General features: G+C 48.3%; 1 protein-coding gene across 2 annotated transcripts in view; it reads right to left on the reverse strand.

Moving 5' to 3' along the window:
- Nucleotides 1-6,769: 6,769 nt before the first annotated feature.
- The window catches only part of lingo1b (leucine rich repeat and Ig domain containing 1b), a 14,534-nt gene continuing 1,666 nt past the window's right edge, over nucleotides 6,770-19,637 (reverse strand). Inside the window, exons 2-3 of one of the 2 annotated variants that reach the window (XM_030378018.1) lie at nucleotides 11,311-11,471; nucleotides 6,771-10,288 (exon numbers count right to left, since the gene is read on the reverse strand). In XM_030378018.1, coding sequence (XP_030233878.1) covers nucleotides 8,429-10,276 — 1,848 coding nt within the window. In that variant the 5' untranslated portion in view covers nucleotides 10,277-10,288; nucleotides 11,311-11,471 and the 3' untranslated portion in view covers nucleotides 6,771-8,428. Of the gene's footprint in view, nucleotides 10,289-11,310; nucleotides 11,472-19,637 lie in introns of both variants that reach the window. The other variant, XM_030378017.1, reaches the window with a different exon arrangement.

The raw sequence follows: 19,637 nt of genomic DNA on the forward strand, positions 1-19,637 counted from the left end.
GTCCCATCATGTGTCCATCATGTGTCCCATCATGTGTCCTGTGTGTCCCATCATGTGTCCTGTGTGTCCTGTGCGAGCCATACCCTTCATCCCTTTCTCCTCCTCGCTGCCCTGCGTTGAGGCAGGCGGTGCTGAGGCGATCGTCTCCGCGTGTTGGAGGAAGACGAAGGGAGTCCTGGGGAGGAGGGATGAGGTCAGAAGGAGGAGATCAGTCGGAGCGGATCTGAAGGAACCGGTTCAGAGAAGAAAACGTCAACACATTAGCATCAGATAGACTCTAAATGTGTATCTGTTCATTGTTTTACGTCTTTATCGTAAAGCAACGCTTTGGTGTTTGGTATTCAGTAGATGAATACTAGTAGATGTGCATGTGCTTAATTAAACAGCCACACACACATATTAGACTACTGTTGATTAAGGATTGGAGTTCATAAGAGATGCAGACTTCCATCAGTCTGAAAACAGAATGATAATTAAGCTGCTGTAGGTACTATTTGAAAGAGAGAGAGCGGAAAAGAGCGGAGAAGATTAAAAGAATAAACCGAAAGAAATGCTCGCCCCCTCTCTGATCCTCCCATCCTGACGCTCCTCCACCAATGAGAAGCGTTATATTAAAGCACCTGTCATTGACTGGCAAGATGGATGCCTGTACAAATCAGAGAAGAGATCCCCTGATTGGTCAGAAATGAGATGGGAGCGGTCTAAAATCGGGATTGTCTCTACAAAGACGTGCAGTCAACCGGAGCCAACACACACAGCAGTTGGCTCACTAATATCATAAACCTTAAGTCTTGTATCTCAAATCTTACCACCACCATGTTTTGACGTCTCTCTTTATTCTCTCAACAACAAACAATTCTGGGACCACACGGACCAACATGTTAAACGTATTCTTCTGATCTATAAAATATAGATAAATATTTACCAAAACGGAGCGATCCGTTGATCGGAACAAGAGGAACCATGATAAGTACTGCTGCTCTGTTCCAGACCCAGTCTGCTCTAGTTCTCCTGTCGCCTACTGTACATCTCAGCCCACCCGCTGTGTACCGAGTGCTGCTGCTGAACTCAACACAGGGCTGGGCTCACGGGAGACTAATGAAACCTAGACTGACATGTTGACAGACTTTGGAGTCTATTTGTGGAGACAGACTGAGGAAAACACATGTCACTGCACCAGCACCATTATGCATCATAAGACGTTAGACTGTTACTAAAACACGAACATCGGAAAATAATCCCCCCCCTCGCTGCCCCCCTCCATTCCTGCCCCCTGCTCACTCCGCCCTGCCCTCCCTCTCTTGACAGGCCAGATGGATGCCCCTAACCAATCAGGAGGCGATGCCATGATTGCACAGAAATTTGCCCCCAGCGTCTAAAATCGAAATAGTCTCTACAAGGCGGGCATGCACCGGAGACGGTATTCTCCCAGAGCACTTCACTCACTAACAGCTGACGGTTGGCCATGGCATGACACCACAATAACAGCTCTTAAATCTCATACATGTATCGACATCTCTCTTAATTCTCTCTCCCCCGGAAACCATCCTCTTGTCCCCAGTTATCGCTGTGGGGTCAGTGTCTCTGTCCTCCGGTGTCCCTCAGACTGACGTGTGTCTCTGTCCGTCTGTCTGTCTGTGTCTCTGTCCGTCTGTCTGTCTTGCTTAAGGCTGTATTTCAGGGCTCTCTGGTGGTCTGACAGGAGGAGAGCTCCTCTCCCCATCAGCCTGGAGAGGAGAGCAGTGTCAGTAGTGAGTCACCGTGGTGGGGCGATGCCAGCAGACAGACTACAGACCACAGGCGCCAGCGCTGGGTAATCAGTCAGAAACATTGCATAGCTTATCATTTTAGGAATGTCCCTTCATTTCTTGAATGGAACAACATATAGCACAATAATATTTATGGTTCATTACAGTTCCTTCCCTTGCTTGGTGTCAGCCTGGTGGATTTCCTCTTATGGTTATTTAAAGCATTGTGTCAATCAGACAAAGCTTTTCTTAAAAGCATTTACTCCGTCTATTTTCAATATAGGATTCACTAACCTTGACCATCATTGCATTACTATAAGCCAAGACTTTAATTTAAAGAAGAGGGATTATCTAATAGGAGAGTGAAAAATAACCGCTCATGGAAACGTAACGTAAACCAATGGACCGTTTCTTTGTGTGCATGATATGTTTGAGGGTGTTGGCATTAGAAACTGGGCAGCCAATTCTGTGATTTCAAGGTGTTTCTTCTCAATGCCATCTGTGTTTGAAATCAGATCTGGCATTCTGTATATGCTCAATGGAGATCCCGCCAAATGCATAATGATGACACCGGCTCAGCCCAGCCATGCAATATACTTTGCATTAAAAACCCTCCACTTACAGCTGGTTATGGGCGTTCAATACCTTGGCAGCTGCTGCTATTCTGCTCCCGCTCTGTGTGTGTGTGTGTGTGTGTGTGTGTGTGTGTGTGTGTGTGTGTGTGTGTGTGTGTGTGTGTGTGTGTGTGTGTGTGTGTGTGTGTGTGAATTCACCATCTGCAAGCGCTGCATGTACTCTATATTATAGCGCACACACACACTTCACACTGACTGCAGCAAGCAGAGGATAGAGGAGCAGTGTGGATATGGGGGCTGAGCAGGAAGACATGGTGTTGGTCTCCTGCTCTGCACAGTGTACAGAGTGATGTCATGTGGCTGTCTGTGTTAGACCACCTGTCCCTGAGGTGGTGGTCTGGTGATAGACCACCTGTCTCTGAGGTGGTGGTCTGGTGATAGACCACCTGTCTCTGAGGTGGTGGTCTGGTGATAGACCTGTCTCTGAGGTGGTGGTCTGGTGATAGACCACCTGTCTCTGAGGTGGTGGTCTGGTGATAGACCACCTGTCTCTGAGGTGGTGGTCTGGTGATAGACCTGTCTCTGAGGTGGTGGTCTGGTGATAGACCACCTGTCTCTGAGGTGGTGGTCTGGTGATAGACCTGTCTCTGAGGTGGTGGTCCTGGTGTTAGACCATCTGTCTCTGAGGTGGTGGTCTGGTGTTAGACCACCTGTCTCTGAGGTGGTGGTTCTGGAGACTTGATACCTTCTTGGGTCCCGTTAACTTAATGTAACCCAGGCCTTGTGTCCAGATGACGTCCAGCCGTACCCCGTCACCGGAGTGGGTTCCTCTGACAGGCGAGGACAGAGACTTCATGTGTTTTTATTTTCTGGGTCTCAGATGGGCCGTTCCACTCCTATCGGGGGGCCATCCTAGCCTCGCTCCGTCTCAGCCTCGCTCCGTCTCAGCCTCGCTCCGTCTCAGCCCCTCCCAGCGGAGGTCAGCCTCGCTCCGTCTCAGCCTCGCTCCGTCTCAGCCTCGCTCCGTCTCAGCCTCGCTCCGTCTCAGCCCCTCCCAGCGGAGGTCAGCCTCGCTCCGTCTCAGCCTCGCTCCGTCTCAGCCCCCCCCTCCCAGCGGAGGTCAGCCTCGCTCCGTCTCCGCGCCTCTCTTCCTGGCAGGGCCTCAGAGTGGGAGCTAACCTGGAAACCCAATAACCCCGCTGTGCTGCTCAAGGCGGGGCTCTATTGGTGCAATAATCAGGGAGGGGGGCTGGAGGCCGGGCTGCGAACTCCGTCCACACAGGGAGCGTATTGGGTGGGGGTCACATGCCGGCAGGCTGCTAATGATTAATGAATTCCATGGCTGCCAGGCGGGGGGGACGAGTCCCAGGGTCCTGCCTCCGTCAGCCCACCTCGCTGCTCAACACGCTGGGACGAGCCTCAGATGTGTCAGTATGGAAGCTATGCGGGGTGACCCCGTTGGCTCCTGCTGCTGGTGTTGATAATGAATCCTTCTCTCTTTGGGACATTCCTCACGGCGCTTTCATTGGCTGAGCGTTTCTGACCACAGAGGAGAAATAATTGGGGTAGAGAATTGTGAGCGCATTATAAGGTTAGTTAAATGGATAATGCACTGGCATCATCTGCTATAGCATCTGTTACAGAGAAGCCCAACTGAATCAGCAAGAGGTAAATGAATAAAAAACAAGACCTAACGTTTTTACTAAGATGCTGCACATGCAGTGGAGGGATATAAAGTGTGAGCGATGCAAGGCTAATGAGGCTTCTGGGCCGACCAGAGAACCGCCGCCAAACCTCCGCACATCCTGCAGTCTTACAGCCCATATATTGTAGCATATAGAATAGTTATAGCATATTCTACATGCAGCCTACAATATGTAGGCTGTAAGGCTGTAGGATTGTCTCTATCATAATCATCATCACCCTTTCCCCACCCCGACCTGAAAGTCGTTTAAGGTCTAGTAGAAGCTAAATGCTGTTGATTGACTCCAGGATGCAGCAGCACTATGACAGAATCCCCTCTGTAGGCTAATGAGTCTGAGTCCTTTAATCCGCCCACTGACACGTCAACACTGAAGCCGTCCACCGGAGGAATGTTTTATTTCATGTGTTTGAAAGCTGCTCTCCCGAGTGGCCCTCAGTGCTGCCGAGTGCTGGATCAACCCTATCAAACGTTGGTTGTTACGTTATGTTATCCAATCTTGGTGCTGAGTAGGTGTTTGACTGGGGAGGCACGCCTGCCACTGCGGACCAAAACAGATCAAATGCCAAACTATTGAGTTTCAAACGCACAGTAATTGGAATTGTGAATGTGAAGCTAAGCAGCGGCGGCCGGAAGATTAGTCTGCTGCCCACAGTCCGTCACATCGCCACGCTGTCATTTACACGCTGACACACGCAGACGCACTCGCACGTACACCCACGACACACGCACACACACACACACACGCACACACACGCACACGCACGCACGCACGCACGCACACACGCACGCGCACGCACACACACACACACACACACACACACACACACACACACACACAAAACAGACGCACAAGCACACACACACACACGCGCGCGCGCGCACACGCAGACAGACGCATCGCACAAACACGCACGCACGCACGCACGCACACAGACACGCACACACACACACACAGACACTCACAGGCACGCCGTCTCCTTCCTCTGATTTGCATTACAGGCTCCTCTGCTCTTCTGGGTTGTGCAGGGACAGACTGGTATCTCTTAACGATACGCTGGAAAGGACTTGAGGATTTGGGCTGATGTGTTCCAGGAACCGGCTTTGATAACTATGGTCCATTTTACAAAAAGCAAATGACTTTGGCCTCATGCTTTATTTATATATTCCTTTTTTTTGGTAGCAATTATATCCTACAGTCTTCCAATTTTCTCTTTCTTTTTTTTATATTTGACGGCAGCATTTGGAAGCCCTTCAAGAGTTCTTATATGTTGAGTTTGACAATCCTCTTCCTTAGCTTCATCTACTCATTGTCTAATGGAAATCTATTCTCAAGCATATATCCTATACCATAGATATAATTATTATTCTTAACAATAATAATCATAATAATAATAATAGTGATAATAGGTTCATTTAAAAGGTGATGTGGATTGAAGTGATTATTTTACTTTTCTCAACCATTGCACAATAGCATAACTTCTGAGACGTGAAATTAGCAATTTATTCTACTAATGGTTTGTTCAATTGTCTGAATATGCATCAAACATATGAATAATTGATCCAACCATTAGATCAAGCATTGAAGACCCTCATTTTGAGAATTGCAAACCTATTACGGTAAGAATTAAGCTTCTGACGAAATAAAAGAAAAATAAATAAGATAAAATCTGATACAATAGGCTGTGTAATGCAACTAGACCCCGAGAAATGTCCACTCAGAGGACCTCTGTGAGGCTAATAGTCTGCTTGTGTGTCCTTAAGTGTTCACCCCTTTAACCAGGGTCACAAAAGCATTGCCCCACACACACACACACACACACACACGCGCACGCGCGCACGCACGCACGCACACACACACACACACACACACACACACACACACACACATATTGACACACCGTTCAGTCTTTACACTCTATTGTACCGCTATTTGTCCTGTACTTAACGAAGACAAAGCAGGAGCAGACTTCAAGGTCGCCCGTCCTCCACATCAGGCCAGGCGGGCGACCTTGGGATGGACGTAATGGTTTTAGCACGCCTCAGTATACTTGAGTGTACTCCTTTCAATCAATGTGTTTATTGTGCTGGATGAGGCTTTTCCTCTGGGACAGGGGGGCCCCTTTGGATCCGATGAGGATCTGAACAGAACACTGTGGCTGTTTGAGTCATCTGTGACCTCGTGGAGGAATTCCTAGTGTGAATTATTAGTGTGAGTGATGTGATTCACACAAACTCACACACACACACACACACACACACACACACACACACACACACACACACACACACACACACACACACACACACACACACACACACACACACACACACACACACACACACACACACACACTCAGAGAGGCCTATGCTGTAGTGTATAACATACTGGTGGTAGTTTAGAGCTGCAGCATAATAATGTCTGTTTTACATTCAGAACGTAGAAACAGTAAAACAGCATGGTATAGTCTTTTTTCTAATCCCTTTTAAACATTTTATTTTGACTTGGTAATGTCCTATTCCCCATTGTAATGCAGTTTCTTTATCTTCTCTGCTCCATTTGGTTTCAGTGCACTGATTATATGTTATTAACTGTACCATTGTATCCTTTTTGTTCAACTTAAGAGGAAGAAAAATAGATGGCAAAAGTGCATTTCTAATATACAGTATATTCTTTTAAAATAGGTCACAGTAATTTTTCAGCTTTATTTGTATTCCTATTCCAGACTTTCACAATACAACAACTAGAAAGCAATACCGTTTTCCTCCCACTCACCGCCCCTGTCTGTCCAGCGATCCAGAGAACCAGAAACACACCGAGCACTGGGCTGTGGCCTAAAGAGACGCCAGGAGACTAAACACAGCCTGTATGGACATGGGATGCACCTTCCCTACACTTAAGCTGTCTGTCACATTTCCAGAGGAAAGGAACCAGGTCTCGCAGCGGTCCAAAGCCCCAAGGCGGGTTTGAATGTGTTTTTGGGTGTAGGTGGGCAACTAGCGCAGGGTGAAAACAGTCAGTCGCCAGCCAGCCATCCGCAGCACAATAGAGAAGTGCTGCGTTAAACATGGGCTGATGGATCTGTTGCTTTTATGCTGCCAGTGTGTTGCTCCTATTCTGTAGCTTTCTCAGTCAAAGACTCTTATTAAGGTGTCAAGGTGGGGAAGCTTCCCTGGCCCGAGGCTGATTCTGGACATCTGATCATCACAATCATTACCGGTATTAGCAACAATCTGGGCGATTCTAATGAGTGTGTTATCACTTGCAGACTGTATTCTGATTAGAGCCTTTCTGTGGTACGGCTCTTATTCAATAATAGCGATGTAGTTTAATGGTAAAATGGATCACGCTACATCAGTTTTTTATGGATCAACAGACCGTATACCTCTCTGTTCTATATTCTGCTGATATGTGTTGTATGGGTTGTGATACGATGGATTGTTCGCCGAGAAGTTTAAAGAATAATGAGACATACATTCCTCCAATGGGAGGTTTTTTGACCTCCATGGACAAAGAACAAAGGCCTTTCCAGTGGGTCAGAAGGCTCGAAATATATTTCCCAGCTTTTACTCTTGAAACATACAATAAAATAATCATTTTAGTATAAAATGTTGTTTATTTTAATAGACTTGCCATCTGCCTGTTTCCTTAAATATGTATTTCAACATTTAACATATCACCAGAGCTTTAAATCATAAAATCATTAAAATACATAGAAGTATGTGTTACACATCAACGTAATGTATTGCTCAGATGACAGCCGTAACTTTGGAAACGTAAGGCATCAAATTAAAAATCTCAATTTTTAAGTCACACTTGAAATAATCCATATCCCGGATTGGAAAGTATTGTGCTAATGTTTCGCATCTCAAACGGTTGAAATAGCTATGATATTCACACTTCACATACATCTTGCGTAATACAATCTTTTGAGTTTTTGAGTCCTTGTTATGTAAACTTATCAAAAGGGACTCTCCAAACGAATAACCACAAAATAATCACCCTGGCTCTTTAGACTCTTGTAATTACAAAACGTCATTCAGAGCATTTCTATTGTGCCGTTGCAAAAAAGTACAAGGACAGAACAAGATACAGAAAAATACATATAGATTAAAACTGTAGATAGGTTTAAAGACAAACTCCCTTCGCTGGTATAAAGGAGCGTAAAAGTCCATTGCAACACCGGCTGGTCTTTTTATAGGCTATTGCCAATTAAAACCCACAGGAATACAAAGAGTTCAGGTTGTGTCTATGTCCGTACCGATTCTGTTCCTGCAGGTAAACAGTCTAGGGTAGACGAATTGCTGCTGTTCGTCTTTTCAGTTCGACCAATCTGACACATGATGCATGAGAGGAGAGCTTCCGAGCCCCGATGCAGTTTGTGGACTGAAGTCGTTGTGAGTCACATGATCTTCATGTTGAAAGTCACAGACGGCTCGTTGGGACTGGCCTCCTCCAGGTCCTCCGCCGGGGGCACGTATTCGACCTCTATTTTAGACGTGGTGTTCCTTTTCCCTCGACTCCAGAGGAAGATAATAACCAGACAGAAGAGGACGACTCCGAGGAAGGAGATGAAGCCCATGGTGGTGGCAATGATCAGCGTCTTGACGTCGAAGGGAAACGGGGCGGCGGCCCGGGTCACGTTGGCGCCCTCGTCACTGGGCTGGTTCAGGATGAAGGCGTGGGTCTTGTTGGGCAGGTGGGGCCAGTTGGGAGAGTAGCTGTGCACAAAGAGGTGGGCGGCTTTGCTCTCGTTGCCGGCCGCGTTGCTGGCGATGCACAGGTACGTCCCGTTGTCCTTGATCTGGGCGTAGCGGACCTCCAGGGAGCCCTCGCTGGTCACGCTGAGCCTGGACCCCGCCGTCTTGGTGGTCACGTACTCCTTCTTGGGGGAGAGCCACATGATGACGGGGGGCGGGTCGCCCTGCGCCTGGCAGGTAAACTGGACCGTGGTTCCCTCGTCCACGTGACTCTCCTGGATCTTGTTGTCCACAATGGTCGACTTCCTGCAGGTGAAATAGTCCAGCGGGAGGACGTCGGGGAAGTCTTTGAACTCCTTCCCCTCCACGGCCTGGGGGGAGGCGCAGGTCGGCTGCTGTCTGTTGAAGTTCAGCCTCCATCGGCGGCGGAAGACCCAGAGGAGGCGGCAGTCGCAGGCCAGGGGGTTTTCGTACAGAGCCAGGGTCTCCAGGTTCCCCACGGAGTGGAAGACCGACTCCTCCAGGGTGCTCAGACTGTTGCTGGACACGTTGAGGACACGGAGGTGATTCAGCCCCCGGAAGGAGTAGGGCTCTATGGTGGCCAGGCTCCCCCCCACGAGGTGCAGGGCCTGCAGCTTCTGCAGGCTGTGAAGCTGGTTCCCCTCCACCGTGCGGATGGGGTTGAAGGATAGGTTGAGGAACCGCAGGTGACCCAGGTGGCGGATGGCCTGGTAGGGGACGGCCGAGAGGTTACAGCGCGTGATGGACAACGACGTGATGTTCAGCCCGAACAGGCATTTGGCGGTCATGGTGTCCAGGGCCGGCATGTTGGAGATCTCCAGCAGCCTGAGGTGGTAGAGCCTCTTGAAGGAGTAGTCTCGGATGGCGCTGACGTTGAGGTGGCGGAGGCGCAGGGACAGCAGGCCGTGCAGGTGGCTCAGGGCCTCGGTGGGCACCGAGCCCAGGTTACAGCGCTCGATGTTCAGGGACTCCAGGTTGCTGAGGCCCTGGAAGGAGCGCGGCGAGATGAACACCAGGTCGTTGTCCCCCACCTCCAGAGCCCTTAGATTGTACAACTCCTGGAACATGTAGTCCAGCAGAATCACTATTTTGTTGTCGCTGATATCCAGCTGTGTGAGGTTGTTGAGGCCTGTGAACACGCCCAGCTGGATGAGCTTCAGGTGGTTGTTCCGCAGCCCCAGAGTCCGCAGGTTGGCCAGGTTGCTGAAGGCCCCGGGCTCGATGGACGAGATGATGTTCTCGTTGAGCTGCAGCTCCTCCAGAAGAGGGTAATTCATAAACTCTTCTGGCCCGACGCTTTTGAGACGGTTCTTGCTGATGTCCAGCAGCCGCGTCTCGATGGGGATGCCCTCCGGGAGACCGGCCAGCCTCCGGCGGTGGCAGACCACCGAGCGCTCCTGGGCGTTGCAGTCGCAGCGGGAGGGACAGCCGGTGGTGGAGCCGGAGAGCACGGTGCCCAACAGCAGGACCAGGATGGGCTGCCAACACGCCATCAAGTAGTTGTTGCCTCCGGCCTCCCCGGTCACCATCCTGCTGCTCACCTGTGCAGAACGAAAAGCACAAACAATGTTCAGGAGGGTTACAGAAGCTGCCATGTTGGGGATTTAATACAGGATTAGAGGCCGGATTCAATTGCATCTGTTCTTCTGGTGAGACCTCCGTGATCCCAGAGCTTCCCCCTAAAGCCACCAGGGTATTGCAGCTTACACCAGTAACGCTCATCAATAAATCCTAACTCCACAAATTCTATACAGATTATCCCAGTATGCTATATCAGTTCAATGTTTGGAGAATAGGGCAATCTCACTCTGTCTGACATAACAAACAGAATATTCAAAATATAGAAGAATACATTTTGATTTAAACTACCAGCTTTTACACGTTAGGATGGCAGAAGTTCTGCTGCTACCACAGCCTCTTCAGTGAGCGCCCGACCTTGAGATGATAAACAGCTGAGCTTACTGCCGCGGGGTGATAAACCCAGAGGAAGATTAGGTTGATTTTATATTTTGGCTCTGGGGCGCGTTAAGTCATTTGGGTCTTCAAGCTCTACTCGCCTCATCAATCATGCAATTTGAGTCGCTGCAATAACTGGGAATAAGTTGTTGGGGAGGCCATGAGCACACACATGTAGAACGCACTCTGAGCTCTGTGTTCATCACTGAGGTGCTCTGCTGGGCGTTGGTGGTTAAAGGTTTCTGCACACTTCCAATTAGTTGGGGGATAAATAAGACATTTGGATGTGCACTGAGAATAATAATGAAGTGCCTATTTGAAAGGCTGTGGAATTCATTTTAATTGTGGTTCGTTAACTAATAATTGAACGGACAGGGCATCTAAAGAGGAGTCACTCAGCTGTATCTCCGTATTGAACACGTAAATGCTCCCCCAGTCTGTGTACTATGAACCCCTCTTTGGTGTTTGTGAATCCTTGGCTCAACACTAGATCACCCAGCTCCATCGCTGTGTGGGTCGGAGCAGCAGCCTCAGGGTTTATGTGTGCATTGAACAGTTAAGTCAGTTGAGTCTGGGGCCAAATATGAATCATGTTGTCACAGCGTACATGTGGGAGCTGAATCAGCAGACGGCTCCAGTGAGAGATGCGAGTCCGCTCCTTCGTAGCAGCAGCGGTTATCTATGACTTCTCCACATTATTGCAGTGCGGCACTCCACTGCTGATTGGCTTACATGAAGCCTGACGCCGGTACTCAGGAAATACTCTTACTGGGGAAAAAATGAAAATGAAAAACGTTATCTGTCCCAGAGGAAGAAATACTGAAAAAACTGATAGAATTGTCCCTCACGTATGATTTGAGTCAAATCTAGCAAGCTTGTAATAGGAGAAAAACATGTGTGTGTCTATGTATAAACACATGAAAATGGGCCAGTCACTCTGACCAGATCCACCAGAAGGTGGATGTTTGCCTGTTATACACCATCGCCATGACGACCATCATCTCTATTGAAGCTGAACACACCGTGGATGTACTCGTTAATGTACTTTGAAGAGTACTTCCCTCTTAAATAAATTGGTGTCTTCCTTCTGAAGAAATAAGAGTAGTAGAAGAAGAATAAAGTAGAGAAACAATGTAATCTAAACCCCATTACCATCTCCCCCCCGCTCTCCCCCTCCACCACCACCTCGCCCCGTCCCTCTCTCTCATGGTAATGATCTCTGGAAGAAAGGAAGAGGCCATATCTTCTTCCCTATCCCCGCCGCCCCTCTCTCGCCGGACCTCTCAAGCTGTCAGCCGGCTGCAGCAGCATCACTCTGCTTATCATTAGGCGGTCTGGCCTTGGATCTCTCCACGGCCGGGCTTTGGTGTGACAGCCTGATGGAAGGGAGATAGTTACGCGGATGTGAACACTGTTGTTGCGATAAGCCCCCAGAAAGTGTGTAGACGGTGGGCACCCAGACGTCTTTGCTTCCCTTTGTGCATTGTGCGCACCACCTTTCATTCCTTATTCCATATTTCTCTATTCATCTTTATCACTTGCATAACATATTGTTCACGGTGGGGCGGGCCACAGCTGTTCCCTTCAGTCTTCATAATCAACAATGCACCACCACTACTATATGATACAGGAGTGTGTGTGTGGGTGTGTGTGAACTGTAACCTTGACGACACTGCGGTGCAATGTCTTTTGCTGCCACTTTCTTGGCTCCAGACGACCGGGACTCCTGACTGTTCCGGCTTCTTTCTGCCTGTTCTGTGGCTGCCTGTTCTCAGCGTGTTGGGCTGACTGCAGGCTGCTCCAGTCTCCTACTGCTCTCTAAGACAGGCTGCTGAGGATGAATGGAAGCTTCTAGATGACCTTTAGGGGTGGATGGTACGTCAACGTCGGTGATAATTAGCTGTAGACCTCTCACCCCGCTGGTGAGGTCGGACAACGGTCCATGTTTCATTTACCGCCCTGCCAAAAATAAATAGTAAAGATACCTTTTATTCCGACATTACTTTAAGTTATATGACCCGACCCAATCTTTTATGAATAGTAGTTTACATAAGACCTCATAATTCCATGCTGTTGATTGGCTGAGGCTCATCTTTATCATCTTGCAGACCACTTTGAAATTGTACGATAAATTCAATCATTAATTGAACGGGTGAGGTCCTGTCCTGTGATTGGTTGGTGGCACTGCGCAGTATTGGATGGTTCGATTGAAGCGAAGGGTGAATCTCCCGCTGGCGAGCTGGTCAGGATGTGGTGTTCCTGCAGCAGGCTGAGTGCTGGAGCACATTGAATTGGGCGTCCGGAGGGACCGACCGGCTGCTATAGAAACAGGGACCGGAACGTCTTAAAGGGCATGAAAGTGTATTTGAGGAGGGAAGCTGTGTCATAGTTTGTTGATTGGGTACATTTCCCTTCAATTTTCTCCCCAGTCTCCCGGGGATCAGTGCAGTACTTATCTACGTGGGGCGGAGGGGCGCGCTGACAGACTCCTAACTAGGAGTCAGACACTGAGGTGACGGCTGCTCGGAGCTGCTGGGGGAGCATCGCAAGGTAGACGTGTGGTAAACATGTGGAGTTGGGAGGGAAGGCAGAGCATTAACGTTTAAATAGGTAACCTGCAGTCCAACACAAAGCTGTGAAGATGGTTCCCCTGGTCCAAGGCTACAGAACCATCACGCTACTTATCAGAGATCATCACTGTGGCTGAGAGGGCCGTGGCAGCACCCCGTATCGGCCCACCGAAGGAGAGGACTGTTACTAAGGACCACGCCTGGCCCTGGAGGCCCACTGAAGGAGAGGACTGTTACTAAGGATCCAGCCTGGCGCTGGAGGCCCACCGAAGGAGAGGACTGTTACTAAGGACCCAGCCTGGCCCTGGAGGCCCACTGAAGGAGAGGACTGTTACTAAGGATCCAGCCTGGCTCTGGAGGCCCACTGAAGGAGAGGGGTGTTACTAAGGACCCAGCCTGGCTCTGGAGGCCCACTGAAGGAGAGGGGTGTTACTAAGGACCACGCCTGGCCCTGGAGGCCCACTGAAGGAGAGGACTGTTACTAAGGATCCAGCCTGGCTCTGGAGGCCCACTGAAGGAGAGGACTGTTACTAAGGACCACGCCTGGCCCTGGAGGCCCACTGAAGGAGAGGACTGTTACTAAGGATCCAGCCTGGCGCTGGAGGCCCACCGAAGGAGAGGACTGTTACTAAGGACCACGCCTGGCCCTGGAGGCCCACTGAAGGAGAGGACTGTTACTAAGGACCACGCCTGGCCCTGGAGGCCCAAATAGCCAACACTCCAACACCGTCCACACTGTCCAAACTAAAGATAAGATGGTGTGCTGAGGGAGGAATACGTAGACACACTTTTCATGGTCAATATTTGATGCACATTTTTTTGTGTGGGTGTGCAATGGAGAACAGGCAAAAAGAACAAGCTCATTTTGTAATAAAATAATGTGGGCTGTAGTGTGAATCATGTTTCTACTTGGATCTAACTGGGAATAAACCTTCTAACCCGTTATTAGTGGTCAAAATGTCCAAATATTTTCCAATAATTCTATCAGAGACAGGAAGAGTCCATGAGTGCACAGAGCGATCCTTAGACATCTGCCGCTGGTTTCATCAAACCGGTATGAGAGGAATTAACCATTACTTTTTATATTAACTATGAGTATTATCACGCCTATATATCATATAGATACATTAATAGTGGAAAGCAGCTAAATCACCTCTGAGGGCCGCACACGGCGCCAGAGAGTGGTGCCAAGGTGTACTGACGTCTGCCCAATGTTTAGGTTCACTGCAGAAGATGACCACGTACTTAAAGGAATGTATGGCTGACCGTCCTTACCATATACGGCGATCTTGAGTATATGCAGAGGGCGGTCATACATATGCAAAACAGCTCAGTTTGAAAGAATAAAAAAGACCGGGATCGAATGACCCGGAGTGTCTTTGCATCCTCACTCGGTTTGTTGTTGCTTGTTTGTGGGTAACAATAAAGTCTCTGTCAATCCTCGATCCGGACTCCCCGATCCCTCATGCTCTCTTAGTTCTGTCAATCCTCGATCCGGACTCCCTGATCCCTCATGCTCTCTTAGCTCTGTCAATCCTCGATCCGGACTCCCCGATCCCTCATGCTCTCTTAGTTCTGTCAATCCTTGATCCGGACTCCCCGATCCCTCATGCTCTCTTAGTTCTGTCAATCCTTGATCCGGACTCCCCGATCCCTCTTGCTCTCTCAGTTAGGTGAAGTGATAGGACTCCCCGATCCCTCTTGCTCTCTCAGTTAGCTGAAGTGATAGGACTCGGTTTTTTCTACCAGGCCGGCAACAGGATAATACTTTGCTAATCCACAACAAGACACACGATGTGGAGAAAAGTATTGCCTGCTTTTATGGCAATATTAGCATTTGGAATAATTCTGCAGCAGTAATAATACCGCAATGAAAAGTGGTTAAGTAATGATACCCATAACTAGATATCCAGTGTTATAAAGGACTGCTTGGCTACTGGACTTGGCAAAGGAGTGCCTGCAAATAGTTAAAAGCACTCACAGCCTTAATAGCAGCTTAACTCACATACATTCAGCCTTTAGCATTCCGCCATCATTGACCTACTTCTCAGATATGTATTGCTCTTATTTTGCTCACATACGATTTTTATGCACTATTGTGCACATCTAACGATGCAGCCTGAACATTGCTTTGTTGTGTATATTGCACACATACTAAACATATTGTTGAATGCATATTTAAATGATCAAATAAATTAAAATAGCACATTTCTTAATGACAACTTGTACATATATACCACAATGAAATGAAACTACCAAAATATCCAAGGTGGTGTTGTTGATTGCCAACGCTATAACCAACGCTATCACCGCTGCCAAGCTAGCCAGCAATGAGATCCAGAAATGAATGCTAGCAGCTGTCCAGGAAACCCATCGCAACCATTGTTTACAGGATGCTCAAACCATCGCTTGTTTACAGCCAGCGTAGAACAAAGTGTAGGTTGAGATCGAAACAAACACATTGACTACATAGAATGGTGAATCAACATCCAAACAACAAGTCCTGTAACTGACCCAGCCAACTAGCTGTAGAGAATAATAAAGAGTACTGTGCTCCTTACGTGAGCCTACCTAAACCTCTCCCATGCTGAGTTGACGTCTACCATGTTCCTCTGTCCTCTACCGCTGTTCAGATGAAGACTGAACATGCATGTTGCACTAACATGAGACTCAATGTGGTAGACTACACATGTGGAGAACACATTATGTACTCCACTGTCATATCAGTTGGTGAGCTAAGGGGAAATGATATTGCACTATTCTATTGGCCACACTGGAGAGAGACAGTAAGCTTTGCTCTGTGTCTCTGCAATCTAGTCTTATCTTAAATGGAACTGGTTCCCCTTCTCAATACTGACCTATACTCCGAACTCATTTACATCCATACCTCAAAAAACACATGTTCAGATTTAACCACAGAAAAGGTTTTGTTCTGCACAAAATGTTCCTTGTGAATCTGTGCCAGGCCTTCCAGCATGGCCAGGGTTCCCGTACTGGATTGTCCGTGGCTATTGTGGTGAGAAGGCATTCAGCATGGAGGCTGACCAGAATTGAAAGCATCAGTTTTGGAAATAGCCTGCCATTTGTTGTGTTTAATATTCATCTGAATGAACAACCCACCAGCACAGGTGGGCTGTGTTAATGTACACTTCTAGTAATCCCCTAGAACGCCATGCCACTCTCTGTGACTGTTCCCTGTTATCATATTGATATCTCATTTCATTTCACCATTTCATTTCCGTTTACACAATTCCCAGACCTTTTCAATTGCTTGTTAACCGGCCAACACATAATTATTCAGCTTGTACCTCGATAATGACCTTTGATTACAGTAGTAATGCATTTTGTGTCACTCACTATTCGCTCATGCACATCATGTTGTAATCAAACCAGTTACAGTATAGATCTCTGCTCCAGGGGTTGATAATCGATATGACTCGCCTATCACGTGTATATTCCATATTGTGGCCTAAGACAATGTTATTTCCAGAGGGAATATTGCAAATACTATGTACCAGAATAATGATAAGGTAAATGACTTCAAGCATGTGGAACTATTCGAATCTCGCTTCTAGGGTCCAGACACAGCAGCATGAGGTCTGAGCTATCTGGAAACATAATTAAAGGGGGCTCAGCTCACAAATGGCCTTTTGCAGCAAGCCAGTAGCTTACAGGAGATCTGGGATATTGGAGATGAAATCTGCCTTTTAATAATCACACGAGACAATGAACTTCTTTTGAATGGACAAATTACCTTCTAAGATTCATCTTTTGTATCGATATTTCTTTGGCAATTTGGTGTTATCTACAATGAGGTTTTGTCTCCTGATTTATGTTCTAACTATCATGGGATTGATTATACACTTTCCTACAAATCTGTGATGGTTCAAATTTAACAATAAAAAGTGTTAGAGGTGTGTTAGGTGTGTATCAATCGTTAGCGATTAAGAGCTGCGTGAAACCCGTCAGTTCTATAAAAAAGCAGGGGAAATACTGCTGTGATTCCATCAATGATCGTCCAAACACACGCTTCAGGCAGAAATATTCCTCTAGCTGCCGACCAATAATCATATTTCAGCCCATCATGATGTCTCTGCAACATGTTGCAGATCGTGTTGTAGCGCTGTCCCATGTTGAGCAGAGAGACTGTGTGTAGCACACTCTGTGCTCTCTCTGAGCAGAGAGAAAGGTACTGTGGCATTTCCTATCCTGCATCAAAATCGACCTCCAAACACACACATCCCAAGATCATAAAGGCTTCATGTTTAGCTCATTCCGCCATGTTGGCCCAGGCTGTGAAGCCGTCTGCTATCTCACATGTCAGGCACACAGCTCTGGTAATATAGCAGAGAATGATGAAGTCATCAAGGAAAAGACGCCCGTTCTCCATCTTGCTTCGCTCCCTGTCTCACATTGAGTGGAGGAGAAGGCGGCCCGGTGACAGCCAGTGTGACCTTCTGAATACACTTGAGTGTAAATGTGAGTATCTCCCTGTGAGTGATCTCTCAGCAGGGGGGGGGCATTCCAAACACACCTGACACCCGGAATTATCCCCCCCCGCAACCCTTGTTAGTACCGTTCCAAATCACCCATTATGCCGCAACTTATTAGTCAAAGAATGTCCTTTCCAGCGGGTGAATGTGTAATTACACCAAACATGCTACGCCAGCCCATTTATTAGAGCCTTATTGGGGAGAGAATGAAGCTTTATTGTTCTGCTGGTCCTGCAGAGTGCGTCCGTCAACTAGATGGAGGGTAATCACCGCCTTTCTTCTGACAGAAATAAGGCGTAATGATGCAGTCTCACTCCGAGGACATCGTTACATAAATCTACTCTGCTCTCCGAGACCGTCACCCGTTCTCGTCTCCATGACCAGAAGACAACTGGGTCACCGTTCCACCTGTCGCCTCACTGGCGTTTTAAGATATTCATATTTATAATCATCCTTCCCCCACAATAACACTTAATAGCCGGGCGCAGAGCAAATAATTGGCAGACGGCCTAATCATTAATTAAGCGTGTAGCCGGTTTAAACAGAGCCACCTTACTCATAAAACAACGCAGCAGCTCTGCCAGCCCCCGTGTGCGGTGACTGCTGTCCATCACTCGGCGCATTAAGGGCTGGGAGGTGGCGCTGAACAGAGCGCGGACGGGCCGGGTCACACAGGTCAGGGCGGGTGGGGCCAGCGCTCCCCGTCTGTGGCTGTACTGGGCTGTGGGTGACACACTGCGCACTGGGAGGCCCCCCGCCTGCTCTCAGTGGTTACTGGCAGACAGGCTGCGCACTGGGAGGCCCCCCGCCTGCTCTCAGTGGCTCTGAAGCAGGGGACCGTGTGGGACGTACAGTTGGTACCAGTAAACAGAGAGCGGCTGAACTCATTGTGATCGTCACGAGTCGGTGCCAATTATAATACTTTGTGTGTCTTCTTTCCTCCAAGAGATCTAACATATAGGCTGCTGGAACCGAAATATGAATCTATACGATCTGTATGGTCCCGACACTAAGGGATGGCAGATAGGAACCTCCAAACTCCAATAACTCGTTAGTCGCCATTAGTGACTCGCTCACTTGAACCTTTACTCAATGCTCGGGGCTTGTTTGTGTTCATAGTAGGGAATGAAACATTACTAGATGTAATCATTAAGTTGTTTTTAACTTTGAACCCAGCTTGTTTTTTCATGTGATCACGGTTGTTTCCAACTGCTTTGTGGTCATCACAGAACGCCTGAGGTGAGCCCTGCTAATGAGGGGATATAGTAAGAAGGAGACCACCTTCGAGTGCTGTTGCCAGGTAACAGGGTAAACTTCAGTCACCTATTCAGGGAGGCTAAAAACAGAACGCATGTGAGTCCCGATCGAACCAGGGACACTACAAACAAAACGATAACAATGAAATGTCACTCCATTGAGTGTCACCGGCCCTTACCCGCGAGAGCCGTGTGTGGACCGGGTGGGCGGTGACGGCGGGATAAAGGCCGTCTTTAGCATCCTTAAGCCTTCACGCCCTGTGAAGACGTACAGATCAGACTGGCAGCGGGGGGTGGCACACTGGAACCAGCGTCCTTCCACTGCTCTCTGCCTGTCTGGCTGCAGCACCATGAAATATGAGCGGCTCCTCAGCTGAAGTGATCACACTCCCATCTATTGTCTGACCTAAATGCATAGTGATTAAAGGACCCCAGCCAGCCTGGAAACGCCCTGTGGGGGTGAAACACCTGCACCGCACACACACACACACACACACACACACACACACACACACACACACACACACGCACACAGGCACACAGGCACACACAGGCACACACAGGCACACACAGGCACACACACACACACACACACACACACACACACACACACAC

Source organism: Gadus morhua, chromosome 14 (assembly GCF_902167405.1).
Source record: "Gadus morhua chromosome 14, gadMor3.0, whole genome shotgun sequence".
Taxonomy (NCBI): domain Eukaryota; kingdom Metazoa; phylum Chordata; class Actinopteri; order Gadiformes; family Gadidae; genus Gadus; species Gadus morhua.